This window comes from Cyphomyrmex costatus, unplaced genomic scaffold, assembly GCF_001594065.2.
Source record: "Cyphomyrmex costatus isolate MS0001 unplaced genomic scaffold, Ccosl1.0 scaffold467, whole genome shotgun sequence".
NCBI classification, from domain to species: domain Eukaryota; kingdom Metazoa; phylum Arthropoda; class Insecta; order Hymenoptera; family Formicidae; genus Cyphomyrmex; species Cyphomyrmex costatus.
The window spans coordinates 436,762-464,265 of record NW_017278933.1 but is presented as its reverse complement, the minus strand read 5'-3'; the positions used below and the strand labels follow the sequence as shown (position 1 = coordinate 464,265).

At 33.8% G+C, this 27,504-nt stretch overlaps 1 protein-coding gene across 2 annotated transcripts; it reads right to left on the bottom strand.

Annotated features, from left to right (window-relative positions):
- Positions 1–168: 168 nt before the first annotated feature.
- Positions 169–26,321, bottom strand: LOC108777787 (guanine nucleotide exchange factor for Rab-3A). 2 transcript variants are annotated; one of them, XM_018544747.1, is made up of 9 exons: positions 26,186–26,321; positions 3,740–4,111; positions 2,984–3,281; positions 2,557–2,805; positions 2,038–2,276; positions 1,301–1,684; positions 852–954; positions 691–757; positions 169–444 (listed from the first exon to the last, which is right to left on the bottom strand). In XM_018544747.1, exons 2-9 carry the CDS (start codon positions 4,072–4,074, stop codon positions 365–367), a joined length of 1,755 nt encoding a protein of 584 aa, XP_018400249.1. In that variant the 5' UTR covers positions 4,075–4,111; positions 26,186–26,321; the 3' UTR covers positions 169–364. The 2 variants fall into 2 exon arrangements, with proteins under 2 accessions (XP_018400249.1, XP_018400250.1); XM_018544748.1 differs by lacking the exon at positions 26,186–26,321 and adding an exon at positions 10,776–10,938.
- Positions 26,322–27,504: the final 1,183 nt, after the last annotated feature.

The following is a 27,504-nucleotide window of genomic DNA, read 5'->3' as shown; positions in this document are numbered from 1 at the left end:
ACAAAAAAACGAAAGATTCATAAATAAAAATTAAACCTATTTTTTACAATACAGTTTTCCAAAAGGCACGTAAATTTTTTAGAAATAACATTATACTATATCATCAGAATTACTTTACAGAATTAGAGAGACTTCAAATATATATACATATCAAATATATTATATATATGTATATATCTCAAAAAAGATATATATATATATATACATATATTGCAACATTGCACTCTCCCCTCCACTGCACAAAAGGCCGATGATCGACAAGAGCGTCACTAAATTATTCTACACAATTCCCAGACTGTTTCCAAGCAATAAATTCTTGACTCGAATTGATTCGAGACTAGATGACATCCCGCCTACGCGAACCTCAAGACGACAATGCCAGACCTAACCGTGCGAAAACCATTTCCTTTCTTAGCCGCGTGATCTCCCAATAAACGTCATGAACTGCAGATTAAAATATTTCATTATTAGCAGAAAAGTAGGAAATAGTTCAAAATTATGTGTAATATATAAGAAGTCATATTTGTCCAAGTCTGCTATAAATTTTTAAATGCATGATAAATATAAACAATGTATTTAAAAAATATTATACATAAAATTTTCTAATCAATTATTAAACTACAGTTTGTTAAGTGCTTTAATAAGATTTATTATTTATATTTATTTATACTTTTTATTCTTAAGACATACCTGAGCTTTTGACGAGACCGCGCTCGATGTATCTCAAATAATTAAGAAAGTCACACACTGCAATAATCTACAAGAGGAAAAACACATAATTTTTTTACAAAATATAACTTTTAAAGAAAATTTTAAAGTAAATTTAAGTAATAATTATATGTAGAACTTACTCGATTGCGACAGATCTGCGAAATACAATACCACTGATTTTCTTGATCACCAAGTCGCATACGATAGTGACATTGTCGTGGTGCTTCCAACAGCGCACATTTTCTGGGATCGAAATATTATCATCATTTCATATACAAAAATTTTTTAGAAATATTCTTAATAATATATAAATAATAATATGTAATTTTCTAGCAGCAACTTTGCGGTCTTACGAATTACAATACAGTACATTAGATGCGTTACAAAAACGTAAAGTTGCAAAGATTCAAAAACAGCAATATATGATATTAACGTATCAAAAAAATTATAAATGTATTATTATACAATGTAATAATTACGAAATGTATCTATTCGATTATCCTCTAAACGACACATGAAATCTCAGTCTTTTTTTTACAATACGAAGAAACATGGCATGTTTTAAGATAGTGAAAAGCAAAGGACGTACTTGGGAAAAGCGAGTTTCGTTTTGTCGCTGACGGCCTCAATAAATATAATGCCATCCAGAACGGCTTGTCTGACCTTGGCTCCCAATTCTTTATTCGGAAAATCCAAGCAAAGATCGATATCCTCCTTGAATACTCTTGCAACGAAGGGATCGCTCTTATCGACGCAAGGATTTGCCTTCCATCTAAGAAATTCTGTATGCACCCTCGGATCGACTTCCAGACCAAAATCTTTGCATTCCCTTTCCTTCTCCTTCTCACGATCACGTTTCCAATCCCTCTCGAGAACCTCTTTGTCAGTCGGTAAAGGCGGTCTTTGTTCTTTTATAGGCGAATCAGGAGGTGAATTCTCTCGACCATATTTTAAATTAAAGTGCGACGGCGATCTGTGTAGCAGAATTGTGTGTAAATTAATTTTAAACGTATTTCTAATTTTATTTTAACTTGCAAAAACACATGCAATGACTTTTTTCTAGTTTATTAAATAATTATTTATTTTATTCGTATTTTAAATTATATATTAATTTTAATTTTAATATTAACTTTTAAATACATTTTGAATTACAATTCTGTCTAATATTTCAACCATAACACGTAAAAATACATTTTTGCAATTACCAACAAAAGCAATAGAAATGTATAAATATTATAAAATATTGTTTAAATTTATCATTTTCATATTCAAGATGTTCGGCATAGTTTTGCAAAATTATAAATTTAAAAGAAAATTTTCTATTACCTCCGGTGTTTTTTCATAAAGAGCCCTTGTTGGTTCTCTTCCCCGTTACTAACGCGTGCCTTTGTGTCGATTTGAGGATGCAGATGAGGATTGGGCCGTGACGGTGTAGACGTGAGTACCAAAGTTTTCAAAGCCGCTACTTCAGCTGCGAGAACTTCTGATTTCATGCGACTCTCTTCCAAGAGACGCTCCGCTGTCGCTTGACGTACATTAGCTTCTCGAACCATATTATGTGCCTCCTGAACATATATTTTGTAAATAATCTAGTATCCTTTACAAAATTTAATTTCTTAATAAAATCATCTAATATCATTTTATAAAGAATCATTAAACGTATTAACTTAAACCTGAGACATCAAGGATGATTACGTTTGTTTTTCTGTTAAACTTTTAACAACTTCCAACATTTCCACATAGACAACTTTAATTTTGTATAATTAGAACTTTGTTTTTTACATTTTAGAATTGTGTATCTTGTTCTTTCATTTAATTTCTTCACTTTTGTAATATGTGACTAACTTGAAAGAGACTGGCAGTGAGTTCTTCGAGCTCAGCTTCTACATCTTGTCTGATCCGAGAAAGTCTAGCCACTTCCTCATCCTTCAATTTCAATTCTTCATGAGCTCTTTTAAGTTCCTCTTGCAGTTTCGCTACTGCGTGCTCCTTTACCTCGGCCACTGCTCTTTCCCATTGCAGAGTGGTAGGTGATGGCGGACTGTTGATTTTTTTAGGAACACACAGTAACTCCTGTTTTGGTAATTCTTCCGGCTGAAAAAATTTTCACAAATATTTTATAAATATTAATAAATACAGTACTTATTTTTTAATATATATATATATATATATATATATATTTATAGTTTACTTTTATGTTGTTATTTTAATTTTCCCCATTTTTGTGAGATGAGATAAATTAAAATATGGATAAAAAAAAGATTGAAATTACCAGCGTATCTTTAGGAAGACAAAGTCTCTTAGATGATTCGATGGAATTGTTTTTTTTCAAATCCGTATTGGGTTTCTCTTCGCTAGCTTTTCCCACAGATTCAGTTTTGTTCAATCGAAAATCCAAAGGTTTCGTCGTATGTTGAGCTTCAGATCCCGAGACTTCCAGTTCGTGAGATTTTAGCTTTTCGCAGGACTTTGCGGGCTTCTTTTCTTCCAATGGATTTCGATGTCGCGACAGGACACCTTGTAGTTTTTCGTTGTACGTGAATAGCGGAGTAGTTTTGGTTGAGTTGGAACTAAAATATGCAAATTTCATTATAATCAATATAATTGATAACATACAAATACATATAATAACAATAATAATAATAGTTAATATACTATACTACAACTTCAAATATCAATCGAGTATCTTGAATATAACGTTCGTGCAGTTTTTGTGTAGTGAAGAAAACGAATTTTGCAATTGCATTGCAAAAGCATTGCTGATGCTGCATATTCGATAAAAAGAATAAGAAAAAAGACTGAACTAATTGTAAGTTGGAATAACTAATTATTGAACATAATTAAATTGAACATAATAAAACGTAAAGTCTATTTAATTTTAAAGTAGAAAATGTTTGCAGAGTAAATCTTTCAAATTAGAAACAAATTTTTCGAATGTGTCTCCAAAAAAGAATCAATTAAACATCCTTTATGCTTTGTAAGATAACGATTTCAATAAGAAAACTGAACAATCAATGCTTAAACGCACCTATCATCTAGGAACTTGTTGTCATCTTCGTCGAATAGACTAGTGGGCTCTTCGTCCTCGTCCTCGCGCTTTGTAGCATATCCGAAAAGATCCGTAGCTGCCCTCGCGAGGTCTGATTTAAGAATAGGATGAGGTGGATGCAGCGTAGCACAATCAGCTTCGTCTGTATAAAGCTCATCCTCGTCCGTAGTGTATTCCTCGTCGCCGGTTGTTCCGGTACTTCCAGCCCTTCTATGCTTCGTCGTAAGCGGTCGATAGGCGTATTCATTCGAGCCGGAAACCAACTCGTTGGATTCCATTGACTCAGGCTGTTGCTGCTCCTGGACTTCCTTCATGATGCCTCACTGTGACCGGATGTAGTCTTCAATCTTGCTACAACATTTGATACCTCCGTTATCTCAGAAGTGATATGAACAAATTTTCCTCTCATATTTCTTTTTATCATCGAGTGTGCTCTATCATTTATATTTCAGGAACACTCCAATAAAGGTCTATCAATATGAATATTATAAATCAATATCATAAATGGTAAATAATCGATTTTGTAATTTGTTAAAAAATTGAAAATTAAGACAATCAGTTATAAAAAATAACTGTTTAATTTAATAATTAATAAGGTAATATTTTACATTTTAAGAGTTCAATATATAAATAATACTTTGAGTATTATTTATATATTGAACTAATTATATATTTTACTTAATTTATTACATTAATTTGTAACATATTAATTTATTCTTATAATTTATTATATTTACAAAGTGATATTCATTTTGTTTTTAACGGTATATGATGTGCGAGTATTGCACGATTGTACGATATTGCGGTATTTGATGAAAAACTAATGAAAAGTTTCTTTGTGCGCCCCAATAATCATAAAAAAAATATTTATTTTAATAATAACTCGCGAATTTCAAGCATTCCTTGCACGTGGGCATCAATATGGACATGCGTGCTCCAGCATAATTCTCTAGTTGTTGTGTAAACACACCTCAAGAAATTTAAGTTTATTAACACTCCAACCACGTCAAATAAGTCTATTTATTCTCTAGGTCAGTTACGCAATCGTCGTAAAGTTACATGCGAAAATTTAATTAGTAACAACCGAATTTAGTATCTGCTCTTTAATAAATATTATGGTATTCTTAATTGCTTTAATTATATATTTATTAAACCGATTTAAATAAATATGAAATATTACACAATTGGACACGAGTCTAGTATAGAATATCTTATTTTTAGATTTACTTCTTCTGACATTATTTCGTTTAACTATTCTAATACTTCTCAACCACTCCAATACTTGTGCAGTTACAATACAATTTGAAATAATGAAAAGGAACGAATGTGCACTATCGTGCAGCACGCATATCCTTACGTCATCCTTCCACATCATGCACGTGATATTTAAACGGGGAATTCATATATCCACTTATATCCTTCTAAAAATCAGAAACAATTAGAAATTAGCGAATTTCTATTTCCTTTGCAAAAATCGTTAATACAACTTATCCCACATGACACTAAAAACATGATAATAAATTCGTGTTATTATAATTAAATGCAAGTATATTATTAATTTTATAGTTAAATCTCCGATAAATATAGCACTAATTAAAAAATTGACTATATTAATAATACACTCAATTAAAAGGTACAACCGTATATTTTTCCCGGTAATTCCCAGAATACGAGTAAATTTCCGGCTTAATACCGCGAAATAGCGCTAATTGCCGTGTAAAGTATGCAGAAAAACACTTTGCAATTCCATTTGCATTCACTTATCCAATTGCTTCCATCGGTGCTGAAAATCTATTAATTTAGGAGTCTTGAGTTTTGAAAAATTATTCAATATATATATATATATATATATATATATATCTCACTTGTTTCTTCATTTTCTAACATGTGATGATAGGTGCTGATAGACGGACTACAATTTCTGCTATCAGAGTCACGAGACGACACTAATGATTCGTTCGATATATTCGAGGATTATTCCCTTGTATACTCGCGAGGTAGGCCGTTAACAATGTAATAGGCGGTACTGCGGGATCCACCAAGATGATTTCCTTGGGGGCTATATAAGGGACGCGCGGGGATTACGTCACGGTTAAATCGTGATCGCGCGAGAAGGCGGCGAATGGTACAACCGGGCACACGCAGCAAGCTCTCTCTCTCTCTCTCTTTCTTTCTCGTTTTCCCTCTCTTTTTTCTGTCATCGCGGGTCACAGAAAACTGAGCGATAACCACAAATCAGAGACGTATTTTTTTATTAACTCAAAAGATTTAAGTCGGTTAATATTTTTATAAAATTGAAAAACAATATATATTAGTACTCAAATATAAATATCTAAGCTACGTTTCACATTTAACAATTTGATTTTATCAGAATTTTTTCAATTTCTATATATGTGTGTGTGTGTGTGTTATAAGTCAATTATTGCAAATAGGAAATTGTAAAAACGTGGAAGTTCGGATTAATAATATCCGTATTTATAATTTAATAACAAAGAGAAACAAGAAGACAGAAGGGTATTTTATTTGCACTATTTCGCGTTAGCGAGGCCGGTAATCTCATAGTTAATTATCAGTCAACACGAAGAGGATTAGATGAGGGTGCGATTAACATTTAGAGAGGAAACATCACGTTTCCTGTGAGTTTCTGGCACGATATAGTGGGTATACAGTCCTGGCCTTGCGCTCTCTCTCTCTCTCTCATGGCTTGCGTGTGCTAGTTAACGTAACGTATACACGCGGTTTTTGAATTGACAGCATCTCGATAGTGTGAGTGCGTATGCGTCTACCGTTCGCATGTGTGTAAGCCGCGTGCGACCGCGTACCAGTCGCAGACCCGCTCTATGAACAACGTATACCTATCACGACAGCGAGGGAATGTGTCTATCGCGTTTTCATTTTGCCGAATATTCTGGGCAAAAGACCTTCTATTTTGACGTGAAATCAATGACAGTTTTGAAATATGAGACTAACATAAAAGCACTAAAGCAGGAGTTGGAACTTCGATGTAACTTTGTCGAATTCAGATTTCTACTCGCAATAAAATTCACGACAATTTAAAATCCCTTCTTGCTTACAAACTTTTCTTGGGATTTAATTTTTGAAATCGAACTGGTTTGAATATCATCGAAGTGAGATCCGAAATAGCAAGTCAGAAATTTCGAATAAACTTCGCGTGGTCATCAATAAAGTGTCAATTGAATTGAGATTCTCACTATGCCGCAATCTGTTCTCATCTGATTTCTAATAGCATAGATAAATCGAGAATCTCTTCTATCTGTTCTTCTCATCAACAAGTAATATTTTATTCATAAGATAAACGCTGTTCACTATTCATTCAAATAAACGCTTGCTCTCGTTTTCTCTCCACAATCAACAAAGTTAGAAAAGAAAATAGTACAAGTTTTACATGAATAAATTATAATTCTTTATTGAAACAAGTTAGACCACCACACTGCGATTTAAATCGCATGTATCTAAAAACAAGATGCAGCGAGATTTAAGCCTGTTTTGCAATGTGCTCTTTGTTTCCTATTTCTTGCTTTCTTCCCTCTTTGCAACCGTTTCATTGACAATTATATTTCTTACCACGTATATTTCTTGTTTCTTCCGACGTTCGTTAACTTTTATCTTGAGCGATAAAAAACAAAAAACGGGATAAAAAAGGCAAAAGGACAAGATGTAAAAAAAATAATAGAAAGCGAGAAACCAAAAACAGAATGCACATTGTAGAACAGGCTTTAATTCTACAATATAACAAAGTTCAAAACAAACAGCGATAACCCGAAAAGTTGATAGCTAGATAATTAATCGTGCAAGTTTATCAATGAATCAAGGTTTCGAATAACATAATCGTACGTAATAAGTATTAAAGATACTTCTACCTTGAGAATTATAGCGAATATAGACCTCAATTCATATGACCTAGATGCATGTAAGAGGGACGTAATTTAATTTCTCGCTCAGTATAGTCACGCCTGCAGTTAAGTAGTCTATTAACGAATTCACAGTACAGAATTTGCAATTTATCTAATTATCATGTATTACTCGTTTTTACTCATATTTATTACGGCAATACAATAAGCGTAATAAAAAGACGTAAACGTATTTGTAAACAAGTTTGTAGAGTTATCACAAGATGTTATTCTAATGATTCTAATCTAGCTAATTTGTTACATATCATATTTTCACGAGAGAGAAAAATAATTAAGATTTCATCGTAAAAACGACGAGTATAGAAACTCGCCGAACTTAATACATTTTGCTTTTGCGATGACACTATCTGATATATAATGTAACGTCATCAAGGTCGTGAAACGCGTGCAGGAGGGCAAAAAGATTTAGAGGCGAAATCGAAGCGTGTCGTTTTTACACCTCGTTGCACGATTTGACAGCTCGGACAGGCGCGTTTTAATCTCGCCGTATACGTCTTCTTTTATACGGAATAATTATCATACATTGATTGTGAGGGACATGTGTGCTCCGCGCTGATATATACTACATTGTAACCTTCAGTTACGCGGAGTACAGCTGCACCTTTCTTTGTCGATAACGTATAGCGTTCGAGACCGATCTGCACAATTCACGCAGCATTTATCGCATACTGCACATAATGCAATTATTTGTTTTTTCTTTTTGGATGTACGTCACGGCTGACAAATGCACTTTCACGCGTGCACACGGCGCGCTGCGTGTACTCTTTCATTCTGAATCATAGACTGCCGCGATACGGAAGCTGCAATATAGAACTATTGTGTAGTTCCCTATTGTAAAATTGACACACCACTTCGTGAATGATAGAGACAATGGTGCTGGTTAATCCAATGTTTCATTTCGCACTCTACCTATGCACTAAACAGTATGTAGTTTTCACCGAGTAATTCGCATACGCCATTTATGCCTCCGAGATGAGCTATACGCTCGCGAAAACAATAATGCATAATTTAACGAAAAATAAAACGAATAATAACGCGCATAAAATTTGTAGGTCTTTGCTCTGATGCAAATATCTATCGTAAAATCAAAAAAAGTCTATTTATCCTCATAAATATTACATAATATGAAGATTAAAGTATACGAGATGAAAGAATATATATTATACATATACGTGTAAAATAAAATATAAATACAAAAAATATATATTACATCTTTTACTGCACATATTTCTGATGAAACTTGTAAGAGAAATAACTAAAGAAAGGAAAGGGCTTCATCAACTTAGAGAAATCATGCATAACTTTTCTAAGACTTGACCTTTAAGAAAGAAGCTGCCAAAGATAGAATAAAAGACTGAATGCTTATGTGCGAGGTAAATATCTTATATTTATAAAGATCACGATGATACGGCTAACAACATAACTATAGCAGGAGAATTACGAGAAGATGGGAATGGAAAGAAATATGGAAGTTATTTCCCACGTACGTCAGAACTGATACAATGCATCCAGTACTAAAACAACATTAACGATACCCATAGAACCTGCAAACCTTGCAAAACATAGCCAAGGTCGTAATTCTATGTGGAGATCTTGCGAATGCACTAGTTCTTATCAGACGAACTAATCGAATTTATGATTAAGTTTCTCACAGATTGAAACTATATACCACTAAAGCTATAAAGATGGTGAGAAAAATATCATTTAGTTTTTTCCAATGTTCATTTTAAATATTTTCTTCATTTTATATACCACATTTAATTTTCATTTTATACATATCATACCAGATTTAATTTTCTATCATTATATTAAGTTAAATCCAATTTAATTTAATAATTTAATGCAAATAATAGCTTTTTTGTACAAAAAGAAATTAAAAATCATTATATTAAAAATTTTTTAATTTTTTAATTATACTGTAAATTAAAATTGCTTTTTTAATATTGGCGGAATATAAAAATTTATTCGATGTATTCAGAAGCATGTACCTGTCAAACGTACGCTCGAGCAATTATTTACAGTAAAACGCTCGCATTTTACCTTGCCGCAACAACCGATGTTCGTTGCAATCGGTTATTCAACGATTACAAGGCTTATACATTACAAAATAGAGATACAAATAAATCGGAAGTGCGTTATCGCGCGACCAATCTCTGATTTTCAATTGATAACGAAGCACCTGTTCAACCCAATGCGATTCTAAACGGATATATTTTGAAATAGTTATATGAGGAATCAACAAAACGGGAAATGGGAATGAATAAATCACATATATCCAACGATTGAAATGTCCAGCAGCGTATATTTAAAACGCGTTGTGTGACGACTCGTCCACCCTTTCTCTCTTTCGAGAGACAGATGCTTTCCAAAATATTCTAAATCATCTTCTGACAAGAGGAGAACGCTGCGTTGCGTATTTCACTCGCTCGACGCAATTTCAATCTATGGCGACACAAATGGAAAACAAAAAAGTTCCGAGAAAGTGCGCCGGTGCTAATTTTCTACACGCTCCGTCAATCAAACCGCCCGGCCAATCTCGGAGCAAATTGCTATCGAGAGCGAAGGTCGGGTTCCGCTAGATTTGACGTTTGACGTAAACTATGAGTGACTATATAGTAAAATTAATAAACGCGTTATAAGCTGTCTCTGAAAATATGTGACTGTACCAAAAGATCCCTACCCTCGTTGATCGCAATAAATACAATTACAATCGACATAACGTATAAGATTAAATATCAAACTTATTGTCATTGCTCTCACTTATATGTCACCGTGCTTATCCAATACACTTTGCAAATCCAATTTACGCGTCTGTGACGCACGCGATCAACGCAAAGGTCAAACAATCGCGATTCAGTATGGGAGATTCTATCTTCGTGTACCTACTCGCTCGTACGAATTTCATTTATCTCGCAAACTAGAGGTGGCAAGCCCCGTATTGCAAAGATATACGACAAGTGCAAGATGAGAATCGTCCCCGAGCGATTACGCTAGAAAGAAATGTCAGCCGCGCGAAATCTCGGAAATGACAATACCGCAGAAGCGAAGTGACAGTCGAGTTTCCCCGATGGCGAGAGACCTACCTGTCAGGTGAAATCTCAGCACACTTCGAAATCGGCGACATTCGTCACGTCAGTTCGAGTGATAAAATATGGACAACGATCGATTGCAATGTCGCGACTGCAAAGTCAACGATAGACAAAGGCAGAACTGGTAAGAGTCGTGAGTCACTGAATCCGCACTTCGCGGTAGTTCGGCACGGACTGAACCTGCTATACTCTCTCTCTCTCTCTCTCTCTCTCTCTCTCTCTCTCTCTCTCTCTCTCTCTGTCTCTCTCTCTCTCTTTCGGAGCCTGCCAATGATCTCTCCCCTCCTTGGGAGACCTGGCATCGCCTCGATCATCATCTTCCTCGCCGTACATCATCAACCTGCTGTAGCGATCCACGAGAAGTTACGTTGTGCAACTACAATGTACAAGTGGTGGTGTCGTATAGTAGAGCGTTTCAAATAGAATCGTAGAGCGAATTGAAGAGTCGAACACAAGAATGAGGAAGTTCACAATTTACAATTTTAGACCTGACGTCATTTTCGAGTCAAGCCTTAAAAATCATGTATTTATTCCATTGGGTTCTGCGATTCTGGGCTTTCATTGATAAAAATGTATAATCAACTTCCTTATCATTTATAAACTTATGTTATATTTTAGTTTGTGAAGATCGGAAGAAATGAAAAATATAATATACAGGATTATATCTACTATATATAAAATACTATCAGGAAATAAGTTGTTTATTGTAGATGATTTTTTTGTTAAATTTTTCTCAACAAGAAGATCACGAAAGATCATTATTTTATGATTATAATTTTTCAAACTTCAATATTTCAGAAACAATAAAGCTCAAAAACAAGATTTTATTAAAAATTCAAATTATGTGTAAACTAGAAATAATATAATATTGTTCATCACGTATTTTAAACGTAATTCACGACATATTGTCAATTTTACTTTGATTAGATGATTACATGAAAAAAAGTGTAATATAAAAACAATTCTTGAGGAATAATTTATCGCGACGAAAAATCTGTCTTTCTCTACTTGCACAGGCAATTATTGATAATTATTTACACTTTTTGCAAGAATTGTTATTGATTGTTTGCAGAAAAAATAGAGGGATATTTGTTCTCACTCGGCATCGTGGGTCATCTTCAACTCTTTCTATTTGCTCACAGTAAGACTCGCCAGCCGTCTGTTTCTCCTAGCGAAGCAACAAGCGCGCCACTGATGACTGGTTGCGTCTTCGTCTGGAGCACAGGCTGTCAGTTGGTTGCATATTTCCAATCACGCTTATATATTTGCATTTAATACTTGATTTTCCTCTCGCACGAATTCCCTTCCACTTATTCGCTTGATAGCTCTCCCTCCCACGCGCAGTTTTCGATAATAACATCATCCCTCTCCCATGCCTATCAGTGCTCGAGTAGGCCAGCTAGCTAGAACGTTAATTATAGCGTCCGTAATTGAGTTTGATAGGGCTCAATGAGATAAGTGTGACCCTTGATGCGCGGCCTCTATGTATGTACTATGCGGTTGGGAGCATTAACATTAACCATCTACTGGTTTCATCCTACGCACATGTCGACTATTAAAGTCATCCGACGTAATTTCTTTTTTCCAGGAAGCACAGAAATAGTTTATTCTTGCTATAAATCTATGTCGTAATCCATCATCCCTCTGCGGCAGAATTAGCTTTGTTGACATCAAATATAATAGAAGGGTTTTGTTCGATTTCTTGTTCGTTGAATTTTTAAACATGTTTACTATTCGTTCCTTTACTCTGCAGCTACAATTAACGCTGGAAGCAACATTAAAAGCTTCCATCATACCTTCCGGACAATTCTGTCTGCTCGCAACTTGAATGCAGTTGAAAACTTTTCTTACGTTGCAACCATGATGCATTGTTCGCTGCGTTGTGCTGCATCCTCGTTGCTAAATAAACTTTAGCTTCGTGAAATCTCAGCTGCATCCTGTTGATAATAAAAGTTCATTCACCAATTTAAAGTTCGATGTAGCGTTTTTTTAATTTGTTATTTACAAACCAAATTTACAAAAATACCTGTTTGTTTTGAAAAAGTTGTGTGTGTGTCGCTAAAATATATAGAATAATCTTTAAAAAAAGGTATCTCTGCCAGAGAGGAAAAAATATTTATTTCTCTTCATAATTTTGAAGAAAAAAATGTTCTAATATTTAATGATTAAATAGAACACACATGGAAAAATTTTAAGAAAACTAATTTTAGACACACGCAAAGAACGAAGTAAAGAAAATTTATCCGTTAGATTAGATCTTTTAACGAATTATTTTTGTGCTCAGATAGCTTTCATGGAATTAAATGAAACGATTTTATCAAGGAAACAAAGATGAAGAACTTTGCCAAAAATATCTCTTCACAATTCCTTGCTAAATAATCTAAGGTTTTTAAGTGCATTTTAAATGTCAGCTATTGTAAACAAGAACTAATACTGTGAGAAATTCTTCGAGATGTTCGATAAATTTATAGGAAACCGTGAAAGTCACTATTCTTTGCAATTCGTATACACATATACACGCCACATACGAATGTAATTGTGCGCGTGAAACGTTATTCTCGGCTATTTGCGTGCGATTTCGTCACTTTTGGCACCGATTTCACCTCGTTGAACAAATATACAAAAACATATACTCATATGCGAAAAATAGATGCTTATATGATGCGACTGAATGGAATTTGCAAATAAAATTCTTATCAACAAGACATTTTCAAATTTCACAGAACTCTGGGGAGTATTTTCCGTGTGCAACAGGCATCCGCAATAAAACTTAAAAAATTTATATTTTGAGGTAAACTACACGGCGTCTGAGTTATTAAAATTTCAACAGCGGTTGCTGCCTATTAAATTACATCTTTCAATATTCACTATGTTCGTCGCAATTCCAGCTAAAAGAGAATACAATTTTAACAAAAATTTTGTTCTTTACATTCTTTTCTTTTTTATTTAGCTTAAAAAGGTTGTTCTAAAAAACTTTTAAGAATGAATGAGAACTTTGCATATCTTTCATTTTTTAAGGGAAGTAATTTTATATTTCAATCCTAAAAGTATTATACAAAAATTCCAAACAATAAAAATTGTAAAACTTCATTTTCAAATCTTTACAAATATAAAAGTATGTATATATTAATCTATATCAGCAGATTAAGCAATTATCAATCTCATAGACCAACTAAGGTTTTCAACTCTTTGCTAAATGAATCGACACACTCATGCATAAACAGGGGCCCGATAAAAGGGAACAAGACGGTGTACAATTCCTCACACAGTCATACAGTACTCCAAGCTTATTTTTAACGTGCTGTCGATGCACCTAGGCTTACTAGCGTCGCTGCAGAAATTCCATACGCATACATGATATTACATACGTCGCATATATAGGTATATCTATATGGCTATACTGCTGCGACAGTATCGCGCAAATCATGTGTAGATACATGCTCTCACGTTCCCCTCGGGCCGTGACCCGACTGCGCACGAGCCGTGGTGAATTCCATCGTGCAAAAGGGCCCCACGTAGAAGCCTATGCACGTGTGATGCAGGGTCGTGCTGTTAGATGGGTCACAAAGAGCAACTGCCCAGACAATGGGCCGGTGTTATAATGAGTTCGTTATTTTATTAGCAGCGACGCGTCTACGATGTCAACGAACTCACACATCTCGTATACAATGAGCTACAAAAGTACTCGTACACGATTCGATTTATAATTTCACGCACGTCACACATATTTTTTCAAGAGAACATATATGAAACTTTCATAAAGAAATATATCATCAACTTTTTTTTATTAAATTACGAACTTATTACGTATTGTTCAGTACGTGAACGGTGGAAGAAATTAAAAATGAAAATTGTTTCTAATCTTATTAATAAAATGAAAAATAATGAGCGAAAAAATCATGGAACATTATACATATAATATATACTTATACAGGATATTACAAAATAGCTAACAAAGAAGTAATTTATTGTAGATTACTCTTTATTAAATTTTTCTCAATAAGAATATCGCAAAAAAGTTATTATTTTAGTTGTAATTCTACAAATTTCAATATTTTAAAATCGAAACTTCAAAATGCGAATCTATTGAACGTTCAAAATATGTAAACCAGAAATATTATATCGTTGTTCAGCTAAGTGTTTCAAATGTAATTCGCGAAACACTTAGAAACTCGACTAGTTCCTAAAAAGATTAACATCATATCCGATTCCGATATCCTATAACATTATGAAAAATAGCGGAAAATCTCGTCGAGATATACTCATGTACGATATACATATGATACACCGGTTTAAAGATCTTATAGATCGGTTGGAATAAATTCCTCTGAGAAAGTGCACTCAAGCGAATCTATTCCGCTTCAAAGAGCGTAAACACCATACGGCGCACGAGATTCCACATGCGCAACCGTGGGATCGTAACACGTCCTCGCAGGATAGTTCTTGAAATCGCGTAATTATCTTTGATTTATGCACCACTAACCGGAACTGTCTGCAAGACTCTTGTCTGACTCAAATATAACTATATCAGAACCTAGAATGGAGTATGTGCTGTTACATAGGAATATAACACTTTTAATTATACAGTTTATCATATTTATGAATACATAAGATTTGCAAAAAATTTTAATTAACCGATTATAATATTTTCTTGCACAGACGAGTATTCAAGAATATCTGGATCGCGCATGACTTTCAATATACCCCACTAATTTGATAATAGTATTAAATATATATAATATTTGATAATATTATGAATATTGGTATCAATATAAAATTATCAAACGTCTAATTAAAAAAATAATTGTAGCTACATATTATATTATTGTTGTGTTTCGTGAGAAATAAAACGTAATATAAAACAAGAAGATATTTTTCTTATGTCGATAATTTTTTTCGATCAAAGAAAATATCGATGGAGAAATAATGTTATAAATGATCAAGAAATTATTACTCGAAATTTTGTGCTCTATGATAGTAACTAGACAAATATTTAAAAGGTTCAGAGATATATTACAAACACGCATCACTTCCGACTATATACGATAAAACGTATAAGATTTATGTAGCATCTTTGTATCTTCCAATGTGTAGTCACAGTTTTTAGTTATCTCCATCGGTTCCACATAGTAAACGCATGACGTTGCACGTGCATGTGTAGCATGCATTCATTTTATCTCAAACGGGATAGGGATGCCAGCTATCGTGCACCTTGCAAAGGAATGTCACAAAGTTATACTGAAATTAAAATGAAATCTACGCCTGTAGCAATAAGACGATGAAAACTATAAATTCATACCGCAGGCAGATGAAATAAATAAAAGTGAGATACTGCGCGGAACAAAAATGAATGCATCATCAGATGCCATTATTTTCTTTTAAGAGAGATTTTTTTACTATTACACTTATGATTTAATAATTCTAAAATGCTAGTGAAATTCATTGATTAATTTGAAAACATTTCTTCGAGATTTCGACAATGTATGTCTACTATAATAAATTCATTATTGCATAAAATAAAAAAATTGATACAAAAAATAATATTAAAAGTATAGCAGGGAAAGATTGGATGATATTAAACAATAACTGGTATCGAATAAAGATTGTTTAAAATTTTAAACGCATGGGTGACAGGATTTGTTAAGCCACGTGCACTGATGAAAGTCAAGATCCCTCCCTTCTATATTGAGAATAAAGAAAATATTTTTTGTGAATTATTACGCATTTTGTAGTTGTTGTTTAAGCCATGGAATCAACTTAATCAATCAGTTACATCATTAAATGATGAATTTCGTTTTTAATTCATCAATATAAGCAGCATCTATTATACTTTAAATTATAAATTTTAAATCTTTCTTATTTTAAAGCTGTTCTTTTCATCGTTTTTTTTTTTCGTTGCGAGTCATTCAGGTCATTCAGATATCAGAAAATGAGGTGGCAGGCGATATCGAAGTCTAAGTAGTCAAAGAGACTTGGCTTCTGACAGCTTTTGTTGTAAGTGAATGTAGAAAGATAGGCAAATGAAAAGAAGAGAAAATGATACTAGAGAATAAGAAAGTAAGAAAATAAAGAAATAACGGAAAGAGAGGTGAATGAACGATATTCTATTTCGAAATGTACAATACATAAGATGGCTGAATATTGGAAGCTACTAAGCAGAGCAGGTGATGGCATTAAAATTATGCACAAACAATAGTAAAATCTGTCAAAAAACTTTTCTTTCTATTTTGTCCAATACCTTCAATTTACAAAAATAAGAGGATGTAGTTAAAAAATGTAAAAAAATCTCGACTATCCTCATTTTTATAAAAATACGGTTAAAAGGATGTTTTGATATAAGAATAATGTTTCATATCATGTATATTACATTTAACTTTCGCCGTTAAAGAAAATACCACCCAACTTACAAGTCTCTCAATATTCAATAATATTGCATTCAATTAAATTTTATTTAAAAGAAATAAATTTCAAATTAATTAGGAACAGATCTTTTATTAAACATTTTTTTTCCTTTTGTATTATATAACTGAAAGGGAATGCGCTCGACGATTTCCAGCTTTCCAAATCTTTATATCAAGAGAGTATGTTCAGGTCTAAGAGTAAGATTATCTAAATTTATACGTACGCGACCTGGTTAAACAAATGACGGTGCATCGACGTGAAATCGTGGTCGGGTGCTTCAGGGCTGCCTCGAAGGCAGGGATCGCCCCGTTCACCACGTCTTCCCGGTGCCGTCGAACCGGAGCGGACCGGAATCTGGCGGAAACCGGTACGACAGGTTCCACGGTCAACGAGTACCCCGACCGATGCGCATGGTGCACGACTTCCCGTACTTCTAACTCATAAACGAAACAGCTCTCGTGTACTCGCTCGTTAAAAATTCTTACGACGATCGTGGGCGCTTCTCGTCGAGGGTGTTAAAGCGAGTACACGTGCGTGAGTGCACGTGCACGTGCGTGATCCTTTACTCAGCTCGGATACTCCATCTCGAGCGATCTCGCTTATTAACTCATTGGATCGATGATGCTGCGCCATGAACGGATTATAACTTTCCTACTTAAACGTAGGAAGTACAATTTTTTTTTTTTTAAGTTAGTGGATATATAAATTTGTGAAAGTGTGTCGTAACATAAAAATCTGTGTGGTTGCAAATGGAAAAAGACTGGTAGAGTGCGTGCAATAGAATTGTGAGAGCGTTATCGAAATATATAATTTTCTTTCTTTATCGTAAATTAAAATATGTTAAGAAGAAAACATTTTTATATTAATCATAAGTAAAAATCAATTATTATATTTTAATTAGTTAGTACAAGAAGCTGATTTAAGCTAAATTCACACAATGTGCGTTATAAAACAATCGCGGTTTCTCTTCTTACAAGGGAAAGAAAAGAAAAAAAGATGCGTTAATATAGAGCGCAGTAATGTCAAGGAAAAATTCGTAACGGGGATATGCATCATGAGGAAGTAGAATAAACACATCTGCAATGCAATGGAAGAAGCGATTAGTTCCGCTTATTTAACTAATGACGGTTCGCGCTCGAATGATACATTCGGATATTTCCACTAATTAAAGCATATTGTACACACCGCGCGTATATTAAAAAATTACGCACGTATTTAATTATTCTGATAAAGGAATGCACGCGCATTGCAGAAATTCCCGTCACGTTTGCTTCGTTTGCTTCGAGAAAAACGGGAACACCGCGTACATCGCGCAACATTGTATAATCGTCGTCAATAACTAGCGGATGTCTCTCATCGATTGCTTTATAAACGCAAACACGTTGATTTTATTAATAAAAAGATCGCGATTACAAGGACACGTTGAGTCTTCATTACGCGGCAGTGTATAATAATTACACGCGCTTCATCATCGATTCCGTCGTCGTTGATGCGATTCCGTTATCGTCAACAATCCGCGACAGGAGAACCTCGCATGAGACCGGTTCTTTCACACGACCGGTTTTCGAAAATTGCAATGTGGATGTAAAACCGGTTGACGGAACAAAACACAATCGTGAATCGTAATCACTTTTTTTACCCCCGATGAAAAGTGAATGAACAGCGTCCTGAGGAAGTTCCAAACGAGTCCACCACTGGCTATATAGCTAGACCCGCGTTTGTGTAAGAAACTTCGGGATTCGGATTGATAACTGTAATTGCTTAATTACTGCAAAGCGTCGGCACGAGATGCAATTAACCCTCTCTCTCTCTTTTTTTTTTTTTTTTTTTTCCGGAATAGGTGTACAAAGCAAATTAATTGGACGTCCCCGTGCACACTCGCGTGCACGCGCCTCTCCATTGTGTTCTCATCCCGCTTTTTATCCATTATGCAGCCGGTACGTGCCGCGTCGCGAGTTTTCGTGATTACAACAGAGTCGCCTGACGCTTTTCTATTCTCCTACTGCCACTCCTGCACTCGCGATACAAAAGATCCGTGACATTTTAGAAGAACTGAAAATGGCATCCGCATACTATTTTCCATCAGCTTAAGAATTCTCTTGTTGCGCACCGAGTAGACAAAGTGACGTTGTCAAGTTTCACTCTTCTTCCCAAAATTAATTTAACAAGTTAACATTTTAATTATTCGTTTTTCAGTTTCTTCATATTTATGATTAAGTAATTCTTCGCGAAAATAATTGAAAGTGGAGTTAAAAAGATTGATAATCATTTGAATGTGCCTAAGAAAAAACGAGGTTTGAATTTTTACATTGAATATAATTCATAACACACACGCTTATTTCAGACTTAGCGCTTTTAAGGAAGATTGAGAGACGAAGATATTTTGTAGTCCGTTGCCCTTAGAGGCAAACTTTATCGTATACTGCCAAGATGATTTGCGGATGCCTCGAGAATATTTCACCAGGCCCGGGACTCTCAAGCGACGCTTTAGAAAGGCTGACAAAGTCGGCGCGAGAGCAAGTAGAACGGCCTGCTCGAATAACGGCATCCGGGAATTCAGGGGCGTACATTGATAAGAAAAAAAAATGATCCTCTGGTTCAAAACACCTGCGTTATCTTTCTCGCCGGGCACGTCGTGACGAGTAACATAATAAAGATGCCTTTCCGCAAATGAGATTACTGCATCCAACGGCGAGAAAGGATGCGCGATATGTTTCATAATTTTCTGTTGCCGTAGATTACGTATTCTTTGCGACTGCTTTACCGTTTCAGCGCTTTTTCACAATTTATTTTATAGCGGCATTGAATTAAATCCACGCTAATTAAAAAATAAATGATATAATTTTCTGATGTGTGAGATTCGCGCGTGTGAAAGAGATAAACTTGCGACATTTTTTGCTAGTACATGCCTCGCATGTGTCACACATTTTTCTCTATAGATATACGTAAAAATAAAAACTTACAATAGTCTCGCTTTATAATAAAACCGTTTCACAGCTTGCGCGTAATTGCGGTCCAACTCATAATCAGATTTCGCCTCGCTACGATGATCACTTACTACGAATAACGGAGATATATTTCAAACTAACAAACAAATACTCGTAATTTCATCATTTTTTCAAATGTTTTTTGAGAACCTGTTCATCGGCTGTTATGCATTTTTATTGTGCGCCGCGCGTACGATAATGGTTGCCTCCAAGATACTAATTTGTAGTGACCATTACGGACGAAATAACAGCAATTACATCGCCTATTAAAGACAAATGAGTGCAATGACTTCTACGAACTGACTTATATTTCTTCGATGACATTACACGGGCATTAATTACTTCTTATGTGCAGGCTTACCTAAGTGCGGTTTTAAAATAACAATTAAGTGAGTAACAAATAGGCTAATGAAAGATTCTGCACATTTTATAATAGGATTTAAAATTACTTTAATTGAATTGTAAAAAAATATTCCAATAATATAGCGTCATACAATGCAAACGCTATTATTTTAACTTAAAAGTTTTATCTTGCCAAATTTTTATTAATTTTTAAAAAATAAATGATATATATAAAACTTACATATACAATACTTCGAGAATAACTTTGTATTAAACTCACGTAAATAACATCGCGCATAAATATGTACTTTCTTTTCTCAACAATTAAAAGATTCCTAATTTATATATCTACTAATTTTAAACAGTGTTCCGGCTGCTATTTATTCAATTTTGGGTTTTATTATGTAAAAAGTATGGAACTCTTTTTTATCTTTATGAGGAACTGTAGAACTATGAAAAATGCTATTGTGTGAAACTACACGAATAAAATGAGATCTGTGAAGTCAACATGACATTTTATTAATATAAAAAAATAATGACAATTTTAGTAGCACTTTTCACAGTTCTACAATTCTTTATAAAAATGAAAAAGGGTTCCGAAATTTTTATACTAAAAAACCAAAAATAAAAATATGGCATGTTAACTTCGCATATCTAACACGATATTTCCTGTCTAAAATACAAGAAAAAAAGATAAATATTTCTACTTAAGTGGAACTTACAATTAGTAACTATATAATATTTTGATTACAGATCCCGTTAGTACTGCTCGGGTATACATGTAATTTGAAAATAAAATTTCAACAACTATTAATTTTAATACATTTTAAATAATGTGGCACGACACTTAAAGAAAAAGTCCTACCGATAATTTATCTCAATATTTCAGAGACATTTCTCATTAGTTCTAACAGATATATTATCGAGATATACATCTATATTATCAAGATTCAGTGGAATGTAACTAAACTTACCAAGAGTGTATTAGTTAATTTCGTGTTCGTTATTCGTTAATCTACTTGTTTCCAGCTTGATGCTTCGGTAGGCATTCCATATCGCGTATCAAGATAGAAATCCAAAGAATATATTGCATTCCAATAATGCTTTTCAATCAACGTTATAACTTGAATTCTTATCGCAATATTATATACTTCTTCGAATCTTGATTTTCACATCAAACCGTTTCTTATTGAACATTCGTTCTAGTTTCTCCTGGAAAGGTGATTAATGACATAATTCATAGAGAACCAACAATTTTCGATGAGGCAGATATACGGTAAATACTCGATCGAGATACTTTGTGCACGCTCGCTACATAATAAGTCAACTTTCACCTTGAGTAGAGCGAGTGCTTTCGCGTTAAGAGAGAAATCTATACAGGTATAACGATCCCGTGTTTTAGAACCTCACCTTTGTTTCACTGCGCAAATTTTTAAGCGAGACGCTCATCTTCGCGTGGTTTAAAATATTCATAGACCGAGTATCCGATCGCGCAGGTGTCACGAGTCTCAAATACACACACATAAGACGTTACGTAGCTCGCGAATAAAATTAGACAACAGAGATCTCGTTGCTTTCGTCGTATTCTCTCCGATTTCGTTATTAAATAACAGCAAGGCAATGCTGATTATTATAATTACGAAAAGATTTTATATTAAAAAATCCATGTTTTATATATTTAAATAAAGAAGTAAAGATTTATACTTTTCCTTTAATTATATATATATGTATATAATTTTCTGTTATTTTCACAGAATTTATTGGAAAATAATCTCTGCGTAAAAGGATTTTATTTCACACTTTTTTACTTATTTTCTCTCACTAAGATCAGCAGTTTCCTGGTTAGTACCATCAATAATGGACCACTTTATATGTCACACGCCAGCAACGCTTCGTTTCATAAAAAGCGAATTTCCGAGTTCTTTTGCAGGTACCATCGATCAAATGGCACTCTCACAATTCAACCTTCACTCGATATAATTAAAATGTCATTGAAGATGTTAAATTACTGCCAAGAACTTCTCTGCAAAATTTCTTATAATTGATTTTGTTAGTTCACTAGATTTCATTTCTCATGCGCCGAACACATCTTACTTTCTCTCGTATTTCTTAGCTAAATAAAAAAAACCGGAAATCTCGCACGAGGAACTTCTTCGTAACTTCCAAAGTTCACTAGTGACTATCACTTACTAATAATCTACTTTCAATTTGCTCAAAGATAAAAAAAATGAACAAATCAGTGTAATAAATGCACTCATTTCCTTAAAGAATTTATTTTGCTTTATAAATTGTCAATTATATATTGTAAAATATTTCCAATTTTATTTCAATATTTAATGCAAATATTTAACATTTAATTAACAAAGAATGCAGTTGTTAACATGAAGAATGCAGGAAATATTCGCGTCGCAAAATGTATACTACTAATTCATATATGCAAGTTCATGCGGTTCTCGTGTCGCGCACGTATAAAATTCATGTTGTCGCACATTGATGTCGAAGCAGTATGGGAACCACGGATGCGTGTACTTTATCAGATTACATTTAAAGTTCGATGAACCATATACGCTATTCATACTCGATGCAAAGAACACCGATACAGTTCAAGAGATAGACATCGGAGAAATCGAACGCGCATAAGAATCCACTTAGATTATTTTCCAATAGTCGAGAACATTTATTCGACTGGTAACAGTTTGATATTTCCATACTAAAATCTTGTGAGTACAATAAAATATTTATAAAATATTCCATATCTAAATATCTGTGTATTTATAACTTTCTATATGCATCGCTAAACGTATATTGTATAAACGATGGAAAAGATCGTAATATGCACGATGTTGTGACAGAAATACTTTACGTAAATATATCAACAATTTTGTATACTAATGCACGCGGCATAAATACAACGCTTATCGCACAAATATGTCGAGTAGGCGATATTGAAACTCATTATATGAAAATTTCATTATCAGCTCGTACTCGTTGCAAACGCAATAGTATCTGGTAAAAGGGTAATTTTTAATTACTTAAAACTCGATTATTTTTTTCTGTGCAATTAGAAAGCGCGGGGAAACTTCCATGATGCTTGAACGTAAACGATGTTACATTGGTTTTGCCGGCGAAATATTTAGAAAAATCGTACGTAAACATGAGAACGTTGCGCATCGAGTGCAAGGACCTTGTCTTACTATAACAGGTTCCGATGTGTATTCATTTTTTCACGGTCTATACACCTCGTCACATCTATACACAAGAAATTACAACTTTATTCCGCACTTTTAGAGAGATACCGTAAAAACTTTTATACAAGCAATTAGAAAAGGCGCGGAAAGATTTTATAATTACTTATTACTCAAATCACACTGACGTGATTACTGTTAGGATTCTTCGAGCACTCCACACGCGAGTATTCGACTGGTCATTTCCCGCTTCTTTCTTGTCATTTAGAAAGTAGGATACTCCAGTGACACGTGAGAAATCCATGATAAACGTTAAGGCCTCCCTACACAGTCAGTAATACTGAGTCAGTATTACTGATCAGTATTACTGACAGTATGCATTAGGTTTTACAATCTTATACGATCAGGTAAGGTAAATGTCCCAGTCTGTGACCATATAAGAAAATCACATGAGTTAATACGAATGAAAAATACTCTAGAGTTGGATCTTAAGGAAAACGCATGTATTTAAATCGAAATCATTGTCAGTATTCTACGTCAATCCATTAATATTAACCACACACAATCAATAATATTGTCAGTATTCGTTGATACTGACAGTATTACTGACCGTGTACAGAGGCCTTTAAGTTGCATGTGCGACCAGGGATGCGTAAAATTTCTAAATTTCATGAAATGAGAGCTTCTCCTTGTTTTTCCTTTTTCTCCTCTTTTATCTCTTTTATCTCCCTTTGATCAATTAAAATTTAAAAAATATCAACACTTTCTCAATTACTTTTAATTTATTTGCTTATCCAAGATACTCATATTTCAAAACATTTAAATTGTGCTTTTGAAATTGGTTTTGTTTGCCCGATAAATAAATCTTAATTAAGTCAAAATCGTACAGTTAGGTGTAAGATAATTTTATTCAGGTTAAAAAATTAAAAACTAAAAAAGAGGAAAATATTTCAGATATATAATTTCTTTTAATAATTAAATGAAATCGTAGCAGTTGTGTGTTATTAACTCAAATCGACGAGCCTGCAAACGAATGTTCTTATCGGTTAGTAATAAACTTCTTTATACCGAAACCCACCAATCGCAGGTGATTTCGCAATTGCCAATAACCGATAGCCCGCGTATATTAGCATAATTTTGCACGCGTCGCGCTGCGACAATAGACGCGAGACCGGATGCCACGGGAAAAACGGCATATTGCGTAAGGAACTGAAGAAGCGAAAAAAAAACCGCTGAACCCTCATTGAAATTCCCGGAGCAGAGCATTGCTCAAGGCGGTACGGCATGGCACACTATCGTGTGGCGAAGACCTACTTTTTAAGTGGCTACACGTGATATTTTCTCTCCCACGTATATTTTTTACGGAACGCTCCGCAAAACTCGAAATTCAACTTCGCGCGCAACGCGACGAGGAACCAGACGACTAAATTGCTGGTTTCACACGTGAACTCGCTGGCCGCGACAGATAGGAAGAGGATATTGCATCTCAGGACTTTCCGAATAAATAATCCCTGTCTGCTTATTTGCAACACGTAGATACACAAATTTTAACATACTTACAGGTATTCTGTTTTATTTCTTCCGTCTCGATCTTGTCGAAGATATAAAGTAAATTATTTGTTGAAGAAAGTTAAGAATGTCAAACAATGCAAAATTAAAAAAAAAAGAAGTTCAATATACGATTGTTTTTCGTATACTTTTTTTTAACTTTCTGCCTTACAATGCAATTCATACTATATAAAGATATAAAATATTTCAAGGTATTTTTTTATTGATTATTAATTAGTTATTTAAAAAATAAAAAGATATTTATAAACATTTAGGAAATATTTGCTATAGTTTTGTTCTTTTTGTTTGCTCCTATCGTTTTCAATATTACGTGGATACTTACCACGTTTAAAATAAAATTTAATTTAAAATTGAAACGTTTTTGATTGGTATACTATTCAAAATAGTTCTACATTTTCTTAATACAAAAAAGTTATTAAAAAGAGAAAATTTTAATGATGGCCAATAATAAGTTTATAGATTTAAATTGCAAATCATAGTAACTTCAAGAAGATCGATATTAAGTTTAAATCTTATACATTATAATCTTTTTTGAATCTTCAAATGTAAAAATATAATATTATATAATACTATATTTTTTCTATAGAAATAATTTACAGGTGATACAAGTGACAAGTGCCATTTCTTACTCTCCTCCGTTTCATCTAAATTTGTACTCTTGTCAAAAAAGCGGATCGATCTTCACCGGAATTTAATATTGCTGCTAATCCGCGTTATACGACTCGATGCGTTTCGATTGCGACGGGGATGTGAAATTTTTCCGCAACCTCCTCCCGCGCGTTAGTCAGAAAATTTCTCGCTACAGCATCCGTCGCGCGCGGTATCCGTCGCCAAGAGAGGCGACAGGGAATCAGTATCGATCCGGAGCACAGTCTGATTCTATAATAATGGGAGCAACCAGACAATAGTATGTACTTACCCGCGTGCAAACCGCTCGCACCTCCTTGCCATTCGCGCGAAAAGAAAAAAAGAAGACGAAAGACCCAAAGACCCTCGCGAAGTGACGCGAGGCGACTGCGGGCGCGCTTCCGGTTCTCGTCCTCGGTGCACTCGCGACTGTCACACCGACGGTACAGGAATACAGGGCGATGCGAATCTACCCGACCCAAACATTCGCACGCCGCGACATAGAACGTTACTGAACTGAAGCCTCTCGAGACGCAGGGTTGTGTTGTAGCTTAGTGATCCACCTGTTGGAAACGTCCTCAACTAAAGGAACTCGGGTGCGGTTGCAGAATCCGATGATGCATTCAATTCTTCTAATTAAAAGTTTTTGAAGTTTTCCTTCAGTTCAATGAGTCACACGATACATTTATAATACATTGGAAATATTCTTGTTTCCTTTTTTACAATCGAAACTGTTATTTGTGAATACGACGATGTTTATAGAAAGCTATTTGCTTCATACATCGAAAGATATATTTATAAATATTTAGAAAATATTTGCTATAGTTTTGTTCTTTTGGTTTGCTCCTATCGTTCAATATTACGTATGAATACTTGCCTCGTTTAAAATTGAAATGTTTTTAATTGGTATACTATTCAAAATAGTTCTACATACAAAATTTTCTTCATACAAAAATATAATAGACTAGTAAAGAGACAGTTTTACGTCTTGACGTAAAGGCTTAAAAAGAAAAATTTTATAAATGATATATCTAGCACGCATTAAAATTTCTTTTAGCGTCAGCCGATTATACAATTCAAGATTATCAAAACTGTACATATTTTATAATATATATATTACTAATAGTAATTTTAAAGTAAAAAAATTATTTTTTTTATGTTAAATCTTTGTATTCAAATCATATCATTAAAGATGTTTTATATATATATATATAATATATATATGTATTTCACATTCATGTATGGTTACCAATAAGCGGATAATTAATTATATGTATATATCTCATAATTTTTTATACGTTAGTTAAAACTCAAGCTATGCAAAAATTCTTAAAAATATATTGTATATTTCGGATATTTTTAAAATGGTATTTTGTAAATAAAGCTATCAAAATTATTGAATTTTGAATATTCTGAGTTTGGATAAAATAAAAACTTCACAATAAGTTTTAAAATTTGTAAAAAACGTTTTTTGCAAATCGAAAATTGAAATGTTTGTTTCAACTTACTACATATACTTATTTGATGCAAAATTTTTTGAAGCTGCACAACTTTGTAAAACTAGATCTTTATATCATCCGTCGGTGCTCGTATCGATCCTTCAAAAACCTG